A 17,511-nucleotide genomic window follows, 5' to 3' on the forward strand; every position below is an offset into this window, starting at 1 on the left:
TTACATAACATAGACCGCGAACACGCCGTGGCTCTTTCTTCCCAAGACCACTTTCCCAACAATTAATGCTGAAAATCGGGACTTCATCACTCTGTTGAACCCCATTTGAAAACATTACTTCCGGGGATGATTTACCGCACATGTATAGGTCCCGGCTGTGACAAAGGTCCATGGCGGGTATCCCTTGGGATGTAAGATCTCAGGAGTTTCTATTAGTCCAGAAAACAGGGTCGCTACCCTTCAGATCAGGAATCAATTCCGCCACCTGCCATCGTCTTTCTCGCTCGAGCGAAGACGGATACCAACCGGTAACCAAGAGCATGCCTTGGTAGAGTATGAATGAAGTTTAGTATAGCTCTCTCGTTTACAGTCTGAAATACTTCACTAGAGTAAACAAAATGTTATTCCTTGGCAGTAGTGGTAACTACGACAACAAGACATGGTAGAGGAAGAGTCTGGAATAAGGTGCGAGGAGGCTCCGCCAACACCCTCACATGTATTCCACCATGTGTATAGTACATCGATCTGCAGCCGAAGATAGGTCCGAAGGTGTTTCTACTTCCTGGTGATTCATCACATCGACGTTCTCTCCCTTCATTCCACTTCCCTCGCGCTACAATTACGCTTGGTTACTGATAAAACGGATGTTACTGCTGTGATTGACTTTCATTTACTAAATCAATAGTTTTGAATGAGTTTGAGGCATGACGAGATATCGAATGAATCATGCGCCTGATAAGCGTTGACCTTGGTGGAAGGCTTACAAGGTTAGTTTTCCAAATCAACGGCTCCGTTATAGCCCTTGCTCAGGGATAATTCTGTTCCCATTTGCAATACGACCATCTTGGTTGCAAGATGGGAGTACCTTGGTCTTGACGAGTCGGTGGTGGACACGTGGCTCTCACTAAATCAAAGAACACCTGTTCTTGTATTTTGGGGGCCTTGTTGTGGGCGATGATCGATTACCGTGGGCGTGGATGATGAAGATCTCCTCTCTATGGCTTCATGGAAGAATGTGTTCCAATGATAGACCTATACACCAAGACAAGGAATCTTAGCTGATCCGGGGAATAAGGGTTGATGACTGGTGGTCTATATAGGAATTACTGAATTTTTTTAACGTGATCCGAGGATTTGTTTGCTGCTGTCCTGTACATCTGGGCTTTTGTGGCCATTCTGACACTGACACCATTGCCTTCGGAAGTTTAATATCAACTCTTCTTCGTAATTGTATGTTGATTTAACACCGGTCGTGGCGATGTATGGGATGCATGAATGCTTTTTTTTCCAGGCAGGTAGATTGAAGTAGGCTGGCCATATCACGCTAGCGTCTCTAATCTCATAGTGTGTAGACGAATGTGTACAAACCTTTATCCCCGCTCCACCGCGTTAGTTTCCAGAGGTAAAAGAAAAAGGATCGAAGGAACCTTTTCGCCTACACTTACTACCACAGATTTGTAGTATTTTTCTTAGTATTCTTTGACGATAAACAGAAGGAGATGAACACGATACCCGACGTTTATCGAGAATAGGACAGAAGAGAGGCGGTTTTCAGGTCATTTGAGGATTGAAAGTAGAATGTTTCAATCTGTACTCACATGGTTGTTCCAACGATGGTTGCCGACGGCGATGCCATGGGGGTTGCCGAGACTTGATTGTTGCTGTGCGGGTTAGGGTTACTTGGAATGCAACTAGAGCCGCACGTAGAACAACGTCATGGCAACTCAACATGCATGTAGACAACCAAAGGAGAGAACATGACAAACACATATGAGCCCGTCGAAAGGATTTCCTGCGCGCCCACCTGGACCACAGTGTGAAAGCAATGCACATTCGGGCTATATCGAGCCAGGGGAGAATTGGAAAAAGATTTTTGGTGTCGGGTTCTTGGGCGGATATTGGTACGGTGATGCTGTCATGTCTTCACACATCTTATGACCTGATGCCCAGTCATCGATCCTCAGTACGATCCATTGAGTTCAAGTCCTGAAGGGGCGGAGGTGTTAAACCAGGGAAACATCTTTACCTCCAGATAGCGGTACGTCAACTGGCTTCCATATTTTGTGATGAATTCAGCGTAAAAGTTAATATATCCAGTAGTTTGCCGTCATCCCCTTGGCGCGAACATTCATCGGGAGAGGCTCCACCGATTCGACCTCGATTACGCAGCGTTTATTGCTCGCAGAGCAAACACCATTCACCTCATTCTGCTTCCGAATACCGTTCTTACTCCGATTGGCAGCAATTGTACTTGCCTGAGTAAGGTCTTTGGAGGAGCCCTCGATGGTGGCTTTCGCTCTTTATTTGCTTGGGGAGGTGCCATTCCCCGGCCTAGGGTCATTTCTTTAGCAATTGAGGGGAACGCGTGTTTTGAGTCTCTGAATGATATATGTGTTCTCACATAGAAGCAGATCCGGCGCACATGGTTTGATTTTGTGACATGACCCACCACAGGTTTTACGGCAGAGATGTCGATCATTGCGCCAAACGGCAGAAATGGCTATCTCAACTATTTCCTGAGTGTTGCTACTTCTCTCAACTCATCGTGCAGCGTTCCTACCTGCCGATACATGGTAGCTGAAGCGGCCCTATCTACGCTCTGTTTCTATATGATTACCCGCATAATTCACCAAAAGCTGCTATTTTTATCAAAATACACACATTGTCTATTCCCTTATAACTTTGTTTTGCTCCAGTGAGATAAGTTATCAATATACTCACATATTTTCTTTTCCTCTGCTGTAGCTACTGAGGAGGCTCTTGTGTTAGGGGGGGTGACAATAGAACGCTTTATCCATATATAGTTCTTCTCTCTGGGTGCCCGAGACTATATATTTAGGTTCAATCTGCCTCCGAAGTCTATTTTATTTTGTCAGGTCGAATCAACAACATAGGGAGATAAATACAGCCGGCATATACCATATTCTAGCAGTATATATCCCTAATTCTTTATACCGTCATGTCTACATGAAAGATGAGAATGAAAGCTAAAGATGATACAAATAAACACAGTCAATGTATCTCTCTGGGATTGTGCCCGGGGGCTTCCTTCCCCACGATTATAAACTTTACTTCCTCTTAATGGAATCATACACCCATCCTTTGCTATATAAAGTTATCTGAATCAATATGATATGAACCGCCCATCTGAGAGGTGGACTGTCAGCTCGGCACCCTGCCACTAAAGTCTAAAGAGCCACTTCTTGTAAGATTTCATATTCCGTTCAAGCGTTGTGAGCTAGGTTTCCTACATATCTATATAACCCACCCGCGGGCGCATAAAATAACCAAACGACAAAAACATACACCCCCCCCCCTTTTCCACCCCCACGTGATCCCCGCTTCATATTTTCTCACTCGCGTCACAACTCCGCACTCGCGTCACAACTCCGCACTCGCGTCACAACTCCGCACTCGCGTCACAACTCCGCACTCGCGTCACAACTCCGCACTCGCGTCACAACCCCTCACTCGGTTCATCATTCGTCACTCGGTTCATCATTCGTCACTCGGTTCATCATTCGTCACTCGGTTCACAGTCCGTCACTCGTTTCATCAGTCGTCACTCGCGTCATGTATTCTCACTCGGGGGCGCGGTGGGTTTGGTCCGGTATAAGTGTCTGGATTGTGGCTTATGTAGCTGGTACGTCGGCGGTATACGAGATGTTTAATAATTATAAGCCTGGATGAATATGAGGCGTGTAGTAGTGCATGATAGTAAACACCAGAGTCGCAAGGGCAATGGGGAACCGGAGTAACGTGTCGAGTGTGATGCGCGTAGTGCAGATGAACAGTGCGATGATAGAGCGATCGAGCTCACCAGAGACCTTCTTATTCCAGGTGCGAGAATGGAAAGAAAGGGGACCACGCTATCATCATCTTTCCTTCGAGAAAAAATTCCAGGAAAATGAGAAGGAGGGTGTTGCGATGGGTTGACGACGACAACTGGCTTCGCGTTAAGGACCCCTGCGAGCAGATCTGGTGTGCGACTCACAAAATGAAGTGTTCGGGGTATTTGCAGATAACCGTGAACTTGGAGAAGAGACTTACCCAGAGATAGATTGGAAACTGGAGGTTCTGTTGACCCGAAAGCCATCTTGTAACTTGAAATTCAGCGTATGTAGAAGGAGTGCGGTCGCGCTTTATCTTTCCTCTTTACGTCCATGTATGCGGAATCTATCAGTGTGAATTAGTGGCATCTTCCTCTGTAACACATCAGCAAAAAATAAAAGCAGATGTCGCCACGTGCAGTCTAGACGTGTCCGCATCCCCGAGGCGCGTGTTTGTTAGACTCAAGTACCACAATACCTCGTGGGATCTGTTATTTAAAGGATATAACCTCTAGAAAGACACTTCCATCTCCAATACATCATTGAAGTTTAGTACGAAAGTAATTTTCCCCGTACTTGATCGATCTAACAGAACGCACTTGAAAACGCCCCATCCTGGCTTATGCTACAACGTCGGCTCATACCGCCTGGGCGCATTGTTATGAGTTATCGCACTCGCCTTCGCGCCGGATATTGTGTAGACGATTGAATGTTGTGGTATCGGAACTATGGAGTATCGTTCAAGATATCATCTTGAAGCGATAAAAGGAAATCGGATCTAGTTCTCATGACAGAAAAACTTAGAAAATATAAGATATCTTAAAGACATTACTCAATTACTTTGACCTCTTTTTTAGCAATACATACATGTAGATAGGAGGGTAGAACACCGCCTAGCTTGGAATTTCGCGGCTCGTGGACATTGCCGCTTCCGGAAGATTAGCAAAGTAATTGGTAACACTGCAGAGATCTTACAGGGAAAGATGCAAGGTGTTCTATCAATAAGAACAGGTAAGAACACCGTTATTTCTCTCCACCTCTCACCTTCAAACTTCACATCCATCGCCCCGCCCCACCGCAAATGTCTTTTTATCGTCCAAAGTCATTCTCAGGGTACAGCGACAAGACCTATACCATCATCCGTCCTAACAACTGGCCACTGGGGATATGTCCGCGCGCTGGGGAGCAGGCTCCCATAGTTCGGTACGTACCACATCAAAATCCCCAAAAACAAACAAAAGGGAGGAGAACCAACTAACAAAAAGTAGGATCAAGTATGCCGTCGATCCTGGTGGCTGGCGTCTCATTGACATCCTTGAATTATCTGGAGGGGGCAGTCAACAACATGCCCATGTCGGGTATAAACACGCCACAGCGCTCAACCCTAGCACGGAACAATCCTTATAGTGACCACTTCATTTTCTCTTCGTGGCTAAAATGATCTCCTGGGCTCGCTCCGAGAGTTCGGTACGTATCACGTCTTCAACCCCTCTAGATAGAAAGATATAAAAACTAATACCCCAAAGTCTTGGTTCCCGCTCCTCCGACCCTGGAGGAGGTATCTGAAAGAGGACAGGCGTCTCCTCGTTCAACATTGCAGGCCAGGAAGAAGAGATATATTTATCTCCTGGCCTACAATTATGGGCTTTCATGGCCCCGTGTCTGGAGCTGGAAGCCAGATTCGCGGGTGGTTTCGTGTGGGCAGCGAAACTTTGCTGCCTATGGGCCCCCAGAACGCCCTAGAAGATTTTCTTGCCCGGGTTGTCGACAATACTTTTCCCTCAAGAAAGCCTTCAAGGAGCACATGAAGGTCCACGAGAGGCCCTCCCAGCCGCCAAACAGCGGACACCCGGCCCCGATCCCCGCAAAAGCCCACTGAAGGCGACCCTGCCGCTTCAGTAAGGAAGGAAATTGCCAATACTGCGGCGACACTCAGAAATGAGTTTGTAGATTCGTTCGCAGCGCTAGCGGCAGGCGCTGCTCAGGTAGCGGAAGTATTTTCTTCTTTGAAGATGTGGAATCAAGGTGACATGGCCCTCTTAATCCAGTTTCCATACGCTATTACTTACCTCACCACAGCTCCCGCCTCCAATGGTGACGACTGCGCTGGTGGAGTCTTGCGTCGATACGTTTTCCCTGGAGAAGACGAACACTTTTTACAACCCCATCTCTGTTAAACCCCAAGAGTAAAAGTGTTACTCATCCCAGCCATATCAACTTTCACAAATAAGGTTCAATGGTCAAAACTCTGACCAAAACTGTATGTCCTTGACTGAGATGACATGATTTTCCCCATACTCCATTCTTACAGATTTGCTAATGGTATTTCTCAACAGTCTATGAAGAACAATCAGAATACACCCGATGTCTCCACCCCCTCCCCAATGGGGGAGTTGACCAGCCGCGTCAAAACATGAATCGCGCTCTGCAATAGCTGTTGCAGAGCGAGATGAATATTCCCATGATATCTCATCCTGTCATCGGGGGAATTCAGGGTTCAGGTCGTGTCATTAAGAGGCGAAAAGGGCACACCGAGGGCCTAAACCAACATGTCATCGCCGTAGATGAAGTGGTCGATTGATTGGGGACTTTGAACAACTCCAAAAAGACAACTAATTCCCGGGCGTAAGTATTGAAGTAGAATAAGTGTAGGTCACCTGGGTGCCAGTTTCTTTTGTGGTTTCCTGATTGCTAAGATTTACGTCTGATTAGCTGATATGGGTTGTACACGGAAGCGACTCGGCCTACCTCGTGCTTCCTTCCGTGCTGGTGTTTGCGTGCCGCCTACATAGATGGAGATTCATCATTCATGGCAAACGTTGCCTGACGATTGTGGCGGCCGCCGAGGGCAAAAACAAGGTGTGGCTGAGAAGGAGCGGGGGATCAAAAAGAGCTTTGGGACGTAAGACGTACGTCGGGGGCAAATTTTCCATCCGTGGGAATCTCTGCCTGACCAAAACTGGCCGCTGTAACAAGTGCACGGCTGGGTTCTGGCGAGGCCTGCGAGCCCCTGCGGCTGAGTCGTTCTGCCAAGCGCGCATTTTACGGGGTGGTCTATCTTAGGCCTGTGGATGGAGCGGGGGACAAAGTTGCTACAGATGTATCTGTGCCCGGTGGGGCTAGATAATCTACTTTTCCTGCAAGATTAACGTGGCGGGAAAAGAGCAGTGGTGGTTCTTTTCCTTTTTGTGTTTATATTTGGGTTTCTATTAGGGAATAAAAAGTCATCTTTATATCTATCTTAATACCTGAGTGTTTATCTTCTCTCCTCTTTATCTTGTTCTAGGATTCGCATCTCATGTGACCTAAAGCTCGTGATAATATAGTGTAATACTTTAATGAATTTAATCTAACATTATTACAAAGTTCCATTCATTCTATAAACTATTGCAATCTTGAGAAGTGATAAGGAAAACTCCGGTTGTCTTAGTGTAATATTGTATAGTTTTTAATATTCTAATGAATGATGGAAACTACAATTATTGAACAATTGAACTAGAGATGCAATGAAAACTGGTAATAATCTCAACTATTCCAGCAGATACCGGTTGCCATATCGCACTTGTGGTGTAATTATTAGCATGCGTTGCCATGCCTGCATTGGGTAGTAATATTATCCCTGCTTACTGCTTGCAACAATCTCAAATGCGCTATGTTTACAATGTTTTCTTGATCAGCCGCATTTGTCATCCCAGTGACAAATCATGATCAAACCCACCGTGTCCTCTCAGTATCTGAGAACGCCTAAGCATTCTTATACTCTACCTGCCGCCCCGGTTCATCTCCAGAACACTACATCAGCCTTCATGTCTACACCCAATCATTGGGCTGTGCATGAAAGAAATCAACCAGTAAGAGAGACCAGAGTTGTCTTAGACCTAGAGAGGTATTCCCCATCTTCGATCGAATTCACTTTCCTATCACTCTCTATCCTAACTCTGCTAACGTTAACTATTATGGCTATAACAGGATACGCCCTTATAAACGTCAGGGGGGGGGGTTTGGCTCTGGGCCAGTATCGGTCCCATTCTCTTGGATGAGGCATGCTCCTGCCTTCCAGTCAAAAGAGATACGGTATAACTCCATCTCCGATAAATCATCATCATCATTTGATACTAAAGATCTAGACTGGCTTTCTCAATGTCCATAATCACACATAGCTGCGGCCTTAGTGTGGGGCTCGACCTATCTGGAGACGGAGATAGGCTGGTCTTATCCGGTGGGTTGGGAGAGATGGCACCACATCGTAAGAAGCACCTTCTCGGGGTCTTCTAATAGCTATAATTAATTTGATTTTAGTACTATATGGGCCTCCGTTTCTGTTGTCTCGGGGACTCTACCTCTCCTGGCAGAGGTGATGGATTATTATCTGGTGAGTATTTCCTGATATATTCCTTCTTATTTATCGGTCTACCTTTTTCTGACATGACTGCGTTGTGGATTGTAGTGGGAGAGACAAAAGGGGCCTTATGCCACCTCTGCAGGCAGAGGTGGTAGAGTACTATGACATGGTGGGTTTTATTGATACGCTCTCCCCTTTAATAGCAATTCCACTCTCTGACACCCCCAGTGGGAGTAACCGGTCCTTCCTTATACCATCTCTGCGGGCAGAGGTGGTGGATTATTCTATCTGGTGAGTACGTCTTGATATATTCTTTCTAGTTTATCTCTGTACTTTTTTTCTCACACGACTACGATGTTTTTTGCAGTGGGAGAGGCAAAAGGATCTTATGCCACCTCTGCGGGCAGAGGTGGTAGATTATTCTATCTGGTGAGTGCTTCATGATATATCGGTTTTCAGCAACCTGAGTAATATTTGCTGACATGACTGTTCGCAGTGGGAGAGACCGGGGTTGTCATACAGGACCTTGCTGGCCGGGGTAATAGAGTATCTGATCTGGTAAGTCTTTCTGACTGGCTATCGCTTACTGATCGGAGTTATACCTTCTCACCTGACTATGAGTACTGATCTTTAGTAAGTGGAACCAGAGTTATCATCAGACCACAAACTATTCTAGAGTAAATACCTCCCTTAACTACCATCAATCGATTTTCTATCCGTTCTAGTAGCTGAATCATCAATAGCTATCGGTGTTCATCACCATGCACATGGACTAGTTCAATTCACCCCCCGAGCTGAGTCCGAGGTATGTACCGTCGCTCGGTAGATTATTCAACTAGCTATAGTTGGATGCAGCCATGAGCTGTATGGCACTTGCACTCGGAGAATCTATCTTTCTCTCCGGGGGCATTACAACCGCCATAAGACTGGACATCGACGGTATTCAAAGGGCGGGGAACCTTTTCCCGCTACATCCTTGTGACGCCCGCTCTCGGCTTACCAGAAGTCTCTGTCCCGCCTGTGAAGCATTCTGCGCGGGCGGAGAGGTTTTACCTTTGGTATTATTCTATATTTTGGGCAGTCACTGTTTCCGATTTGTTAACAGTTATACGTTTGACTAGCCAATATAAGGGAGACCCGGTTGTCTCACACTTATTAAAGGTGGAATTTCATATATTTTAAAGGTTTACTTAATATTGCTAACATTTCTTAGGCAATCGATATCTCATCTCGAGGTATCTGGGCGCCGCAGGTACGCTGCCCTGTTCCATTCTTGGGGCAGTCCTTGAGCACAGCTCTAGAAGGACTATAAGGAGCCATCCGGGTGGGCTAGCTCCCACGATCCTGTATAGTCCGTTGAGCAGCAGTGCTGCCGGTGAGAGGAAGGACAATGGTATGTATCCGTGTTCAACCACACAACCTATAGGATAAAGTAAGAAGTCTAACTAATCATAGTAGAGAAGGATAATCCGCCCCCGCCCCAAGCTCCGTGCGTAAACTTCTTTATGCATAGGACAATTCGGGTGAAGATGATTAAACATCTCGGGGGTTTTTGTCCGCTCCAGGCTTGGTTTCCTGTGAAAAGAGCTCCGATATCGAAGAAGTAGGCATTCTTTCGCCATCTCACTCATTGTTTTCATCCACTAACCGTTCATTAGAAGATTTATCTCTGCCGTTGAGCTCGGATTCGGAGGTGCTATGTGGTGGCCCGCGGCTGATTGTTTAAAGCTGTAAGGGAGACCTGAAGTTGTCTTCTCGCTCTTCCTACTTCCGTGCCTGGAGGTTAGAGATTGTAAGTCTTTCTTTATTTATATTGTTTATCTTAAAAACATCAATAACTGGCTTAAATATAATACACTACTCTTTGTCATTGTTATAAATTCCGCCCTGTCAATATATTCCTCCTATCGTTTCTAGAATCCTGTGGTTTCTTTGTCTTCAATAATCCTCCCGAAAACCTTAGTTAATTAACGCGAGAAACCTCCGGCGAGACAGATCATTCAGTTCGAGCTCGGTAATCGACTGGGAACCAGCAGCGGAAAACGCACTCTGTGGGGGGACTAACGGGGGGATGCATAAATCCTCCGTGGGTAACCCACAGAGGAGTGTATGAATTCTCTGTGGGGGGAACCCACCGAAGAGTGTATGATCCTCCCTGGGCCTCCTGAGCAGTACGAATAATAGAGGCTGAAGTCACAATCTTTTTCGGCTCCTCTGCCTGCGCCCTCGCATCAACCTTGCTCCTGGGTCCCAGAATACACAACAAGCAGTATGGTTCAGGTTTCAATAAGACGTTAAACTCCTCGGAAACAGAAACCGATGAATAAAAATATGGTCCAGGTTCCAATCGTCGTTTAGGTAGGGTAGTACAGCCACCTCCGGGACCTCTGGAAAAGGCATATCGGCTGACCTTGCGTCGCCTCGAGCTCATCCGAGTGAGCTATCAGCATCGCCGCACATATCGCCGAAGATATCGGGTATAGCCTTCCTCCTCTGCTCAACTGATGATCGATGGACACTTCTAAATTTCATATCTCCTGCGCCTAGAGTCATCCCCAAAGACGACGGTCTCCGGCTTTATGGGCAAATTCAAAGATCTTATGTCCGGCCTTCTGGTCTTTATCTTTCCATTTAGGGCTATGACACAAATTGTACCCCCATATTGTCTCCTGTGCAATTTCTTTGGCCAGATTAATGGAAAACGAGGTAGTAAGTTTCAAATCCTTGGATACTATTAGATTCTGTGCACATTAACTCGCATTTTTAGCGAAATATGACCACTGCTACAACACCGCTGCTGCTTCATGCATTGCTTGTGGGTTGTTGAGCTTCGATACCGGGGCTGGGAGCTTTCCCGGGTAAGGATGAAAATTGGATGATCGAAATAAGGTACTTTTTACACCGTACAGACTGTAAGTCACCCTCAGGTTGAGATTTAAAGAAATTAGCTTACATCCCTTAGTCGCTCTTTTTATATCCGGACCTGCACAATTCAAAGCAAGCGTCGACACCGTCCGGGCGGGTCAGATCGGTTGCCTGAGGAGGGTATGGTCGGCGCCCACGGCTCTTACGAAGACATGGGTTGGTAGATTTGTGGGCCCTGGTGGGTGCCCAAGAGGCACCTCGGTCGATGCCTCGGATGCTTTGTCGGTCTTAAACTCGTTCATCATGGCCTAAGGTCTTCTGGCTCCCCCCGCCTCGAGTACCGATTCCGACTCGTTTTAGGTTCATTCTGACCTATCCCACTGAGCTCACCCCACATGAGTCAATACATGTGGGCAGGTGAGCACCCCCGGAATTAATTTGGTGGAGGAGGATCGAGTTGAGCGGGTATTCGTATTAATTACGGTAAGAATCTCTTGACTATTCTTTCTCACAATCACAAAAAGCTCACGTTTTTCGAGGACATTCTATGTATCCTTGGCCGCTCCTAGCAATGGCTGGACCCATCCGGCCGCCAGCCGGGTTGTGAAACAGCGTTGCTTTTCCTGGTTTCTCTGGCATAAACGTACCCGTATCGAGAAAATTTCGCTTCGTGGTATCCATCACAAAATCCTGCATTGCAAACTCCCCTTCACCGTGTCGCGATGGGACCGACGAGGCATGTGGGGCCAGCGTATCACTGATCGGCATATCTGGCCCCTGGAGCTCTAAATGACGAACGATCGGGTAAACTCGGCTCTATCAAGGGCCCATATTCCACCCTGGTGGGGAATGTCACGCAGTCATGATGTCACAAACCATCACCAGGCACTGATAGAGCCGGTGCTCTATCTACTGACACCAACACCACGGAAACTGCCCCTGAATATGGCAGCGACTATGGGCAGATAAATATATTGGTGGCTGGGAAGAAGCGGGGGCATTGTATTCATATAATTAAGAAATAAAATCATAAGCCACACAAAAATCTTCACTTTTACTCGTGCTTTAAATTGTATTTCCTTCCACGCTCCATTACTTAGTATTTCGTCCCCTTGAAGGTTCGTGATCGTTGAGAAATTATCAGTTCTCGCTATCATTGGCCCTCGGTTATCGTTATGATCTTATCTAATCTTATCTACCGTAGCGCTGATGAAGCGACTTCAATAACAGACTTCCGACACAGCAAACACTCAGGCAAGCGGTCTAGTAGTTCCCTGACGCAATTTACCTTTAGGAAACACTAATAGTGAGAACCGTTTCTTACTGGGTTTTGTATAAAGTGCATACAGCATCCGGTTCTTGACATTTACTTTCTTCTTCACTTTCCCTTCGAGCAGTGATATGAGGGCTAGTACTACTGTGATTTATTCTTGAAACCGCGCTAGGCTTTGCCGGTAATTCTCTCTCACGCCAGAGCTCGAAAGTTACAAACGCCGGTGATAACAGGGTTAGGGCTGAGTCTATAATCGTCTCTGCAGCTGTGCACCCCCGAAATATCCTCACTCTTTAATTCAGTCAGGGATAATTTCTAGGTATTACACACACGCTTGACAGTATAACCTACTCCGAGGCTAGTAATGGATGGAGAATATTCCTATCACTTTTCCTCTACCGCATGGTTTTTTTAATTGTACCCTACTCATGAACATTGAACCACCTCGTGGACAACAGCGCCGGACTTCGAGGGTATAGAAGGACAAAGGTCGACTCAGAGTGGACATGTCACTCCTTCGCCTCGCCTCGGAACCTGGACCGCGTTTGATGCAGGTCTGGTGTATGGTACCGGCAGCGAGAAATCGGCAGTTCGAGCTGTAGCCTAGATGAAAAAACGCGGTTAGTTACGAAGAGAAATCAAAGTTAGTTCCCAGGGTTTGAGTTGCTCTACTTCTAGCTTATCTACTTTCGTCAACATCTGACCTGAGAGAGTGTCCTTTTATATGTATTAAATTTGATAACCAAGGTTTTACTCTACACGGCCTTGTTGGTCCCTGATCTCAAATGGTTGTGGGTGTTCGTTGTATTTAGGCTAATTTTGGTATATTTTGGTGTGGTTTGGTTGCCTTTCCATGATTTACGACCAAGAACTTTACATATCGATCTCCGCCGGCGTTCACTTCAATGAAGAAAAGAAAAATTGGTGGAACCTATAGTCCCAACGAATATCCACTGGTTCCATTTCCCGGAGTCCTGACGGTCTATAAGGCAGGATAGACTTCGCTCGGTGGACGTTTGCACACGCGTACGGTGGTGGTGCATGAAGCAAAATGCACTAGCACTCCCGAAACGACAAGGCGCCTACCCCAAGCTTGGCACTCAAATACCACCCAGGGCGCATAACACACATGGCGAGTGTGGCCTAACGGTTAACACTCGCCCCCGGACGGACACCGTGCGATTGGACCCCCTTCGATTACAGGAGGCTAAGGGTTCAATCCGGGGGTGGGGGTTGTAGCTATGGCTAAGACTATCAATGCAACCTTTTGTCCTTTTTGCGCACTGGAGCGAAAACGAGGAGTACATTTTTTTTTAGCTTTTAAAAATCAATCAATGTAAGTGAATATACGATTTTGTATCTGCGAACTGAGGACTCCCACTCCCCCGCGAGGACTCCCGCGGGGCATGCCGGGTAAGGACTGCATTTACGCTTTACATTTTGACCTTAATCTCTTCGCATGTCACGGCTCATATTGTAATTTTAGCACGCTGTAAAAAAAAAAGAAAAAGAAAAAAAAATAGAACAAAACCTGAGCTCTCCTCAATACAACACCAGCAGCCTTTTTTTTCCATAAGCAGGCTCTCGGGGGAGGAATCAAACTACGGGCTTCCTGTCCTTACGACCAATTTACCCTCCGTTTACCAGGAGAACCAGAGAGAGGAAATCCGTACTCGTCAGTAGTGGGTCTAGCTTCGCTATGTGGAAGGCTGTGAAGATCAGGGAGGGGCGCGTGGGTGCGTGTGTTGGCTGGGAGCTGGGTCGGTCTGTGGGTTTCATGAAGATTGAGAGTTGAAGGGAAGCATTGGCCGCCGGGCGTGGCGTGGTTGTATTTCGAAGTGGGGTATCGTGAGGGAGAGAGCTGGATGGCTGAGGAGAAATAGCCTGGCTAGGGGATGGGTTTTGGGTAACCGAGTGTGTCCCCGCCGGTGTCGACGATTATGGTAAAGGAGACCCGACGACACCGTGTCTTATATCCTGGAACTGAGCGGACAGGTCAATTATAATGTTAGTGTTTCGAACGGTTGTAAACTATTTTCATTCTAGTCAAAACCGCACCGTACTGAATTGAACTTACGTTAAAGACCAAAACCTAAACTCACCGAATAATAACCTATTTCAACTAAAGACCCGTTCCTAGGCCCTGGCGCCTAATCATTAGGAACCCTGCCAACACCAAAGGTGTGCAGGTTTATCATAGGGTGGGAGTTATGACAGGGTGTTCGTTGAGCTCTACCTGCATATAAAAACGGTTTATGTAACCTCCGAGAATCGAACGGGTCAAATAACGAGAAAGCACTCACTGTATTTCTAAACAGCTACCAATGTAGAAGCCCAGTTCAAACCTGTAAACTGTCAGGCTAGTACTAGGGACGGTGGTTGCGACCTGACATTCTTCCCCGTCGAAACTGGCCACCAGTCATGCCGCCGAGATGCTTGTTTTATGTTGTGTTGCGCTGAACAGGAGACCGCTGAGCAGGCGAAGGGGGGTAGTATAGATATTTTGGACTATGGAATGAGTGTATTCTTCTCTGACCATTCTCATCAGCACCTAATGCAGGGGACATCGGGCAAGCGGGAGTGTCGTGTTGGTTTTATGTGTGTTCTGTAGCTTAGCGGTGGATGTAGTGGATAGGCGTTCTGAATGCTGGCTGGGCTAAGGGGCGCGGGAGTAGTTTGAGTAAATACATGTAGGCTTAATTGACATCGATAGGTGGCTTGTCTGCGGTGGTGTGGGGTGGTGCTGTGGGGTGGTGGGGCGGGTGAGTGGCCGGGTGGCATGGTTGAGATGCCAGGTATAGGCTTTGGGAGGCGAGAGCTGAAGGGGACGATGTCCTTGGAAGATGAGCGTCGATCGGTACGCAGCGGGCGCGGTTGTGCGGAGTCGGGTGATGGTCGATGCTTATTCGGCGGAGTAGGGGATCAAGAGCAGGAAGCGGCGGACCCGCGAAGCTATTGACATTGACAAACCGCTCTCGGGGCTGAATTTCACAAGCACGAAATGGGTTATACCGGTGAACACGAACACGAACACGCTGTGCCGGTAGTGGTTCTTGTACGGTACTGAGAACCGCCTTTTGAGGCATTCAGGCTGAACGCGTTTCCCTCCTACAGGTTGAATGGCAGCATGAAGATGCTCCGGCTTTCCCGAAATGCAACAGCCAGGAATGAAAAGTACGGAAGCTCTCATCAGAGCTGAATGCAAATTCCCACTTTGTAACAATATCCAATACCAAGACAAATTCCACCGCCGCCAAGCGGGTGATGACTTATCCTGCGGCGAAATAAAACTTCAAGTATAAATACCCCCTCCCTCGAATGCTCAGGATTCCTCCATTCCGTCTTCTCTCCTCCATCTCTCCCTCTCAACACCATCCCTTCTGCACCATCCATCGAATGGGACAGAGACCCGTCTCTTCGGTCTCCCGGTTCCTTTGACCACGGAACGAGTGGAAAGCACAGGAGGAGGGTGCGGGCTCCCAGCCCCGCATCCCGACTCCTGCTGTAAGAGGGGCTGAAGTTGTCTCCGGTTCTCTATTGGGTGAGTTTTCCTTCTGTACTCTTTCTTCGCGATGTTAACTAACTGTTCATTGTTTCAGGAACCGGACAAACATGGCAACCCATCTGGGCCTCCTTGGCTGCCCTCCTCCCGCATCTCCCTTGCTGTTCTCTCTGTAAGAGAGACTGGAGTTGTCTTCGGTTCTTTACGGTGAGTTTTCCTTCTTCAATCTTTCGAAGCATTAACTAACGAATATTTTCTTATAGAACCGTGCTAACCTTGGCCGACCCAAGGTCGGCTGTTGGGGTTTTCTTCTTTTTCCGCGCGGCTTCCCCTGTAAGAGAGGCCGAAGTTGTCCCAGGTTCATCGGGTGAGTTACTCCTCTGATAACATTGACAACAGCTACTAATTATTCTCATTTCTTAGAACCGTCAACCCTAAATCGGCAGATTTACTGGTGTTGCTCCCTACTTAGTAGGTTACATCCTCGATCCTCCAAACCGTAGTTCTTGTGACAATAAGCTGACAACGTGAAGTCTGTGTATAGCCAATCCCACCCGCAATATCGGTGTATGTGGGACGAAAAGGACCCACCGATACCCCACCAACGTCTACCTCACTGTCCGGGATCCGGACAGAGGTGGTGGATCTGCGGGTTGGGGGCGGTGGGTGTTAATAAAGGGGTAAGTTCAATCGGCACCTATCTCTCCAGTTGAAATCAATCGTGGACTAACAATAAGAAGGAGAACGTCGTGGCGCTGGCTAGCAGCCGGTTCCTCCCCCCTAGCCCATGTAAGAGAGACCCGCGTTGTCTCCATTACCGACCAACACGTAGGTTTGTCCAATATCACTGCTGTGAGTCGGACTGACGGAAAACAGCAGAAATTAATTTATTGGTGGTGTTGGAAGGGATTTTTCAGTCTGTATGTTCTGTCGTTAATTGATTTCAAGTTTGAATTATGATCTAAGTTATAATGCAGGTCATTTCTGGGTGTTGGGGTGGTTGGCGGCCCATAGTTCCTCCCGGTATTTTTTCCTTTTTTCGTTGATTCTTCAAGATAATCAGCTAATATGACTTAGCGATCGCTGAAATACGGGTGGCCGTCCCAACGTTCCAAAACGTAAGATCAATCCCATCTCAACTTCTCCCGAAAAAGCCAAGCTAATCAATGACTTAGAGAATTGTTGTGGCTGCTGTAGTGTGGGCATCCCTTCCCAGGGATCGCCCCTCCTACAAATAGTAAGCATCACCAGTTCTGAAATCGCATATGTTCCTCGTACTCACGTATGCAGCTTCGACATTGCCGGTGGAATTCCGGTGGCTGATACATGTCCATCGGCACAACCTGTAAGTTCGCTCCATCCTTTGAAACCATCTGAATAGCTGTTGATGTATCATTAACTCCAACAGATTCCATAAATTCTCTACGCTACCTGCCAAGAAGAGATTGATATTCTCGGCAAAGCCGTCGTGGGCGGTAAGCCATTTCTCGCCGCCCGTTTTTAAAGCGAACTCACTAATGCAACATGTAGAGGTCAACACGATGGCATCTGCCGGTGCTCCCCCCTCCCCGAAGTAGTAACCTCCAAAACCTCCTTTTCTTGTTGCACCATTTTCTAACATGACCGGAAATAGGGAAACTCAACATCCCAAACCCAACTCCAAGTGAGCATGGGACCGAGAAGAGAAAGTGGTGGGTTT

The 17,511-nt window shown here is 47.1% G+C and overlaps 3 protein-coding genes across 3 annotated transcripts; 2 read left to right on the forward strand and 1 right to left on the reverse strand.

The window, feature by feature from the left end:
• Positions 1–7,534: 7,534 nt before the first annotated feature.
• On the forward strand, positions 7,535–8,948 carry H6S33_011063 (uncharacterized protein; the record flags this gene model as incomplete). Its single annotated transcript, XM_044842451.1, has 11 exons — positions 7,535–7,716; positions 7,800–7,904; positions 7,958–7,972; positions 8,062–8,076; positions 8,130–8,202; positions 8,278–8,323; positions 8,401–8,463; positions 8,540–8,601; positions 8,669–8,730; positions 8,807–8,849; positions 8,916–8,948. 11 exons carry the CDS (start codon positions 7,535–7,537, stop codon positions 8,946–8,948), a joined length of 699 nt encoding a protein of 232 aa, XP_044696993.1.
• Positions 8,949–9,029: 81 nt separating this feature from the next.
• H6S33_011064 (uncharacterized protein) lies at positions 9,030–11,606 on the forward strand (the record flags this gene model as incomplete). The annotated part of the gene is made up of 14 exons (XM_044842452.1): positions 9,030–9,111; positions 9,304–9,333; positions 9,386–9,565; positions 9,631–9,775; positions 9,831–9,865; positions 9,908–9,964; positions 10,168–10,186; positions 10,540–10,649; positions 10,720–10,881; positions 10,940–10,987; positions 11,062–11,084; positions 11,135–11,194; positions 11,455–11,520; positions 11,577–11,606. The coding sequence occupies 14 exons, from the start codon at positions 9,030–9,032 to the stop codon at positions 11,604–11,606; spliced, it is 1,047 nt and encodes a 348-aa protein (XP_044696994.1).
• A 3,400-nt stretch (positions 11,607–15,006) lies between these two features.
• H6S33_011065 (uncharacterized protein) lies at positions 15,007–15,396 on the reverse strand (the record flags this gene model as incomplete). Its single annotated transcript, XM_044842453.1, has 1 exon — positions 15,007–15,396. One exon carries the CDS (start codon positions 15,394–15,396, stop codon positions 15,007–15,009), a length of 390 nt encoding a protein of 129 aa, XP_044696995.1.
• Positions 15,397–17,511: the final 2,115 nt, after the last annotated feature.

This window comes from Morchella sextelata (genome assembly GCF_020137385.1).
Source record: "Morchella sextelata strain SCLS chromosome Unknown scls_5, whole genome shotgun sequence".
Taxonomy (NCBI): Eukaryota; Fungi; Ascomycota; class Pezizomycetes; order Pezizales; family Morchellaceae; genus Morchella; species Morchella sextelata.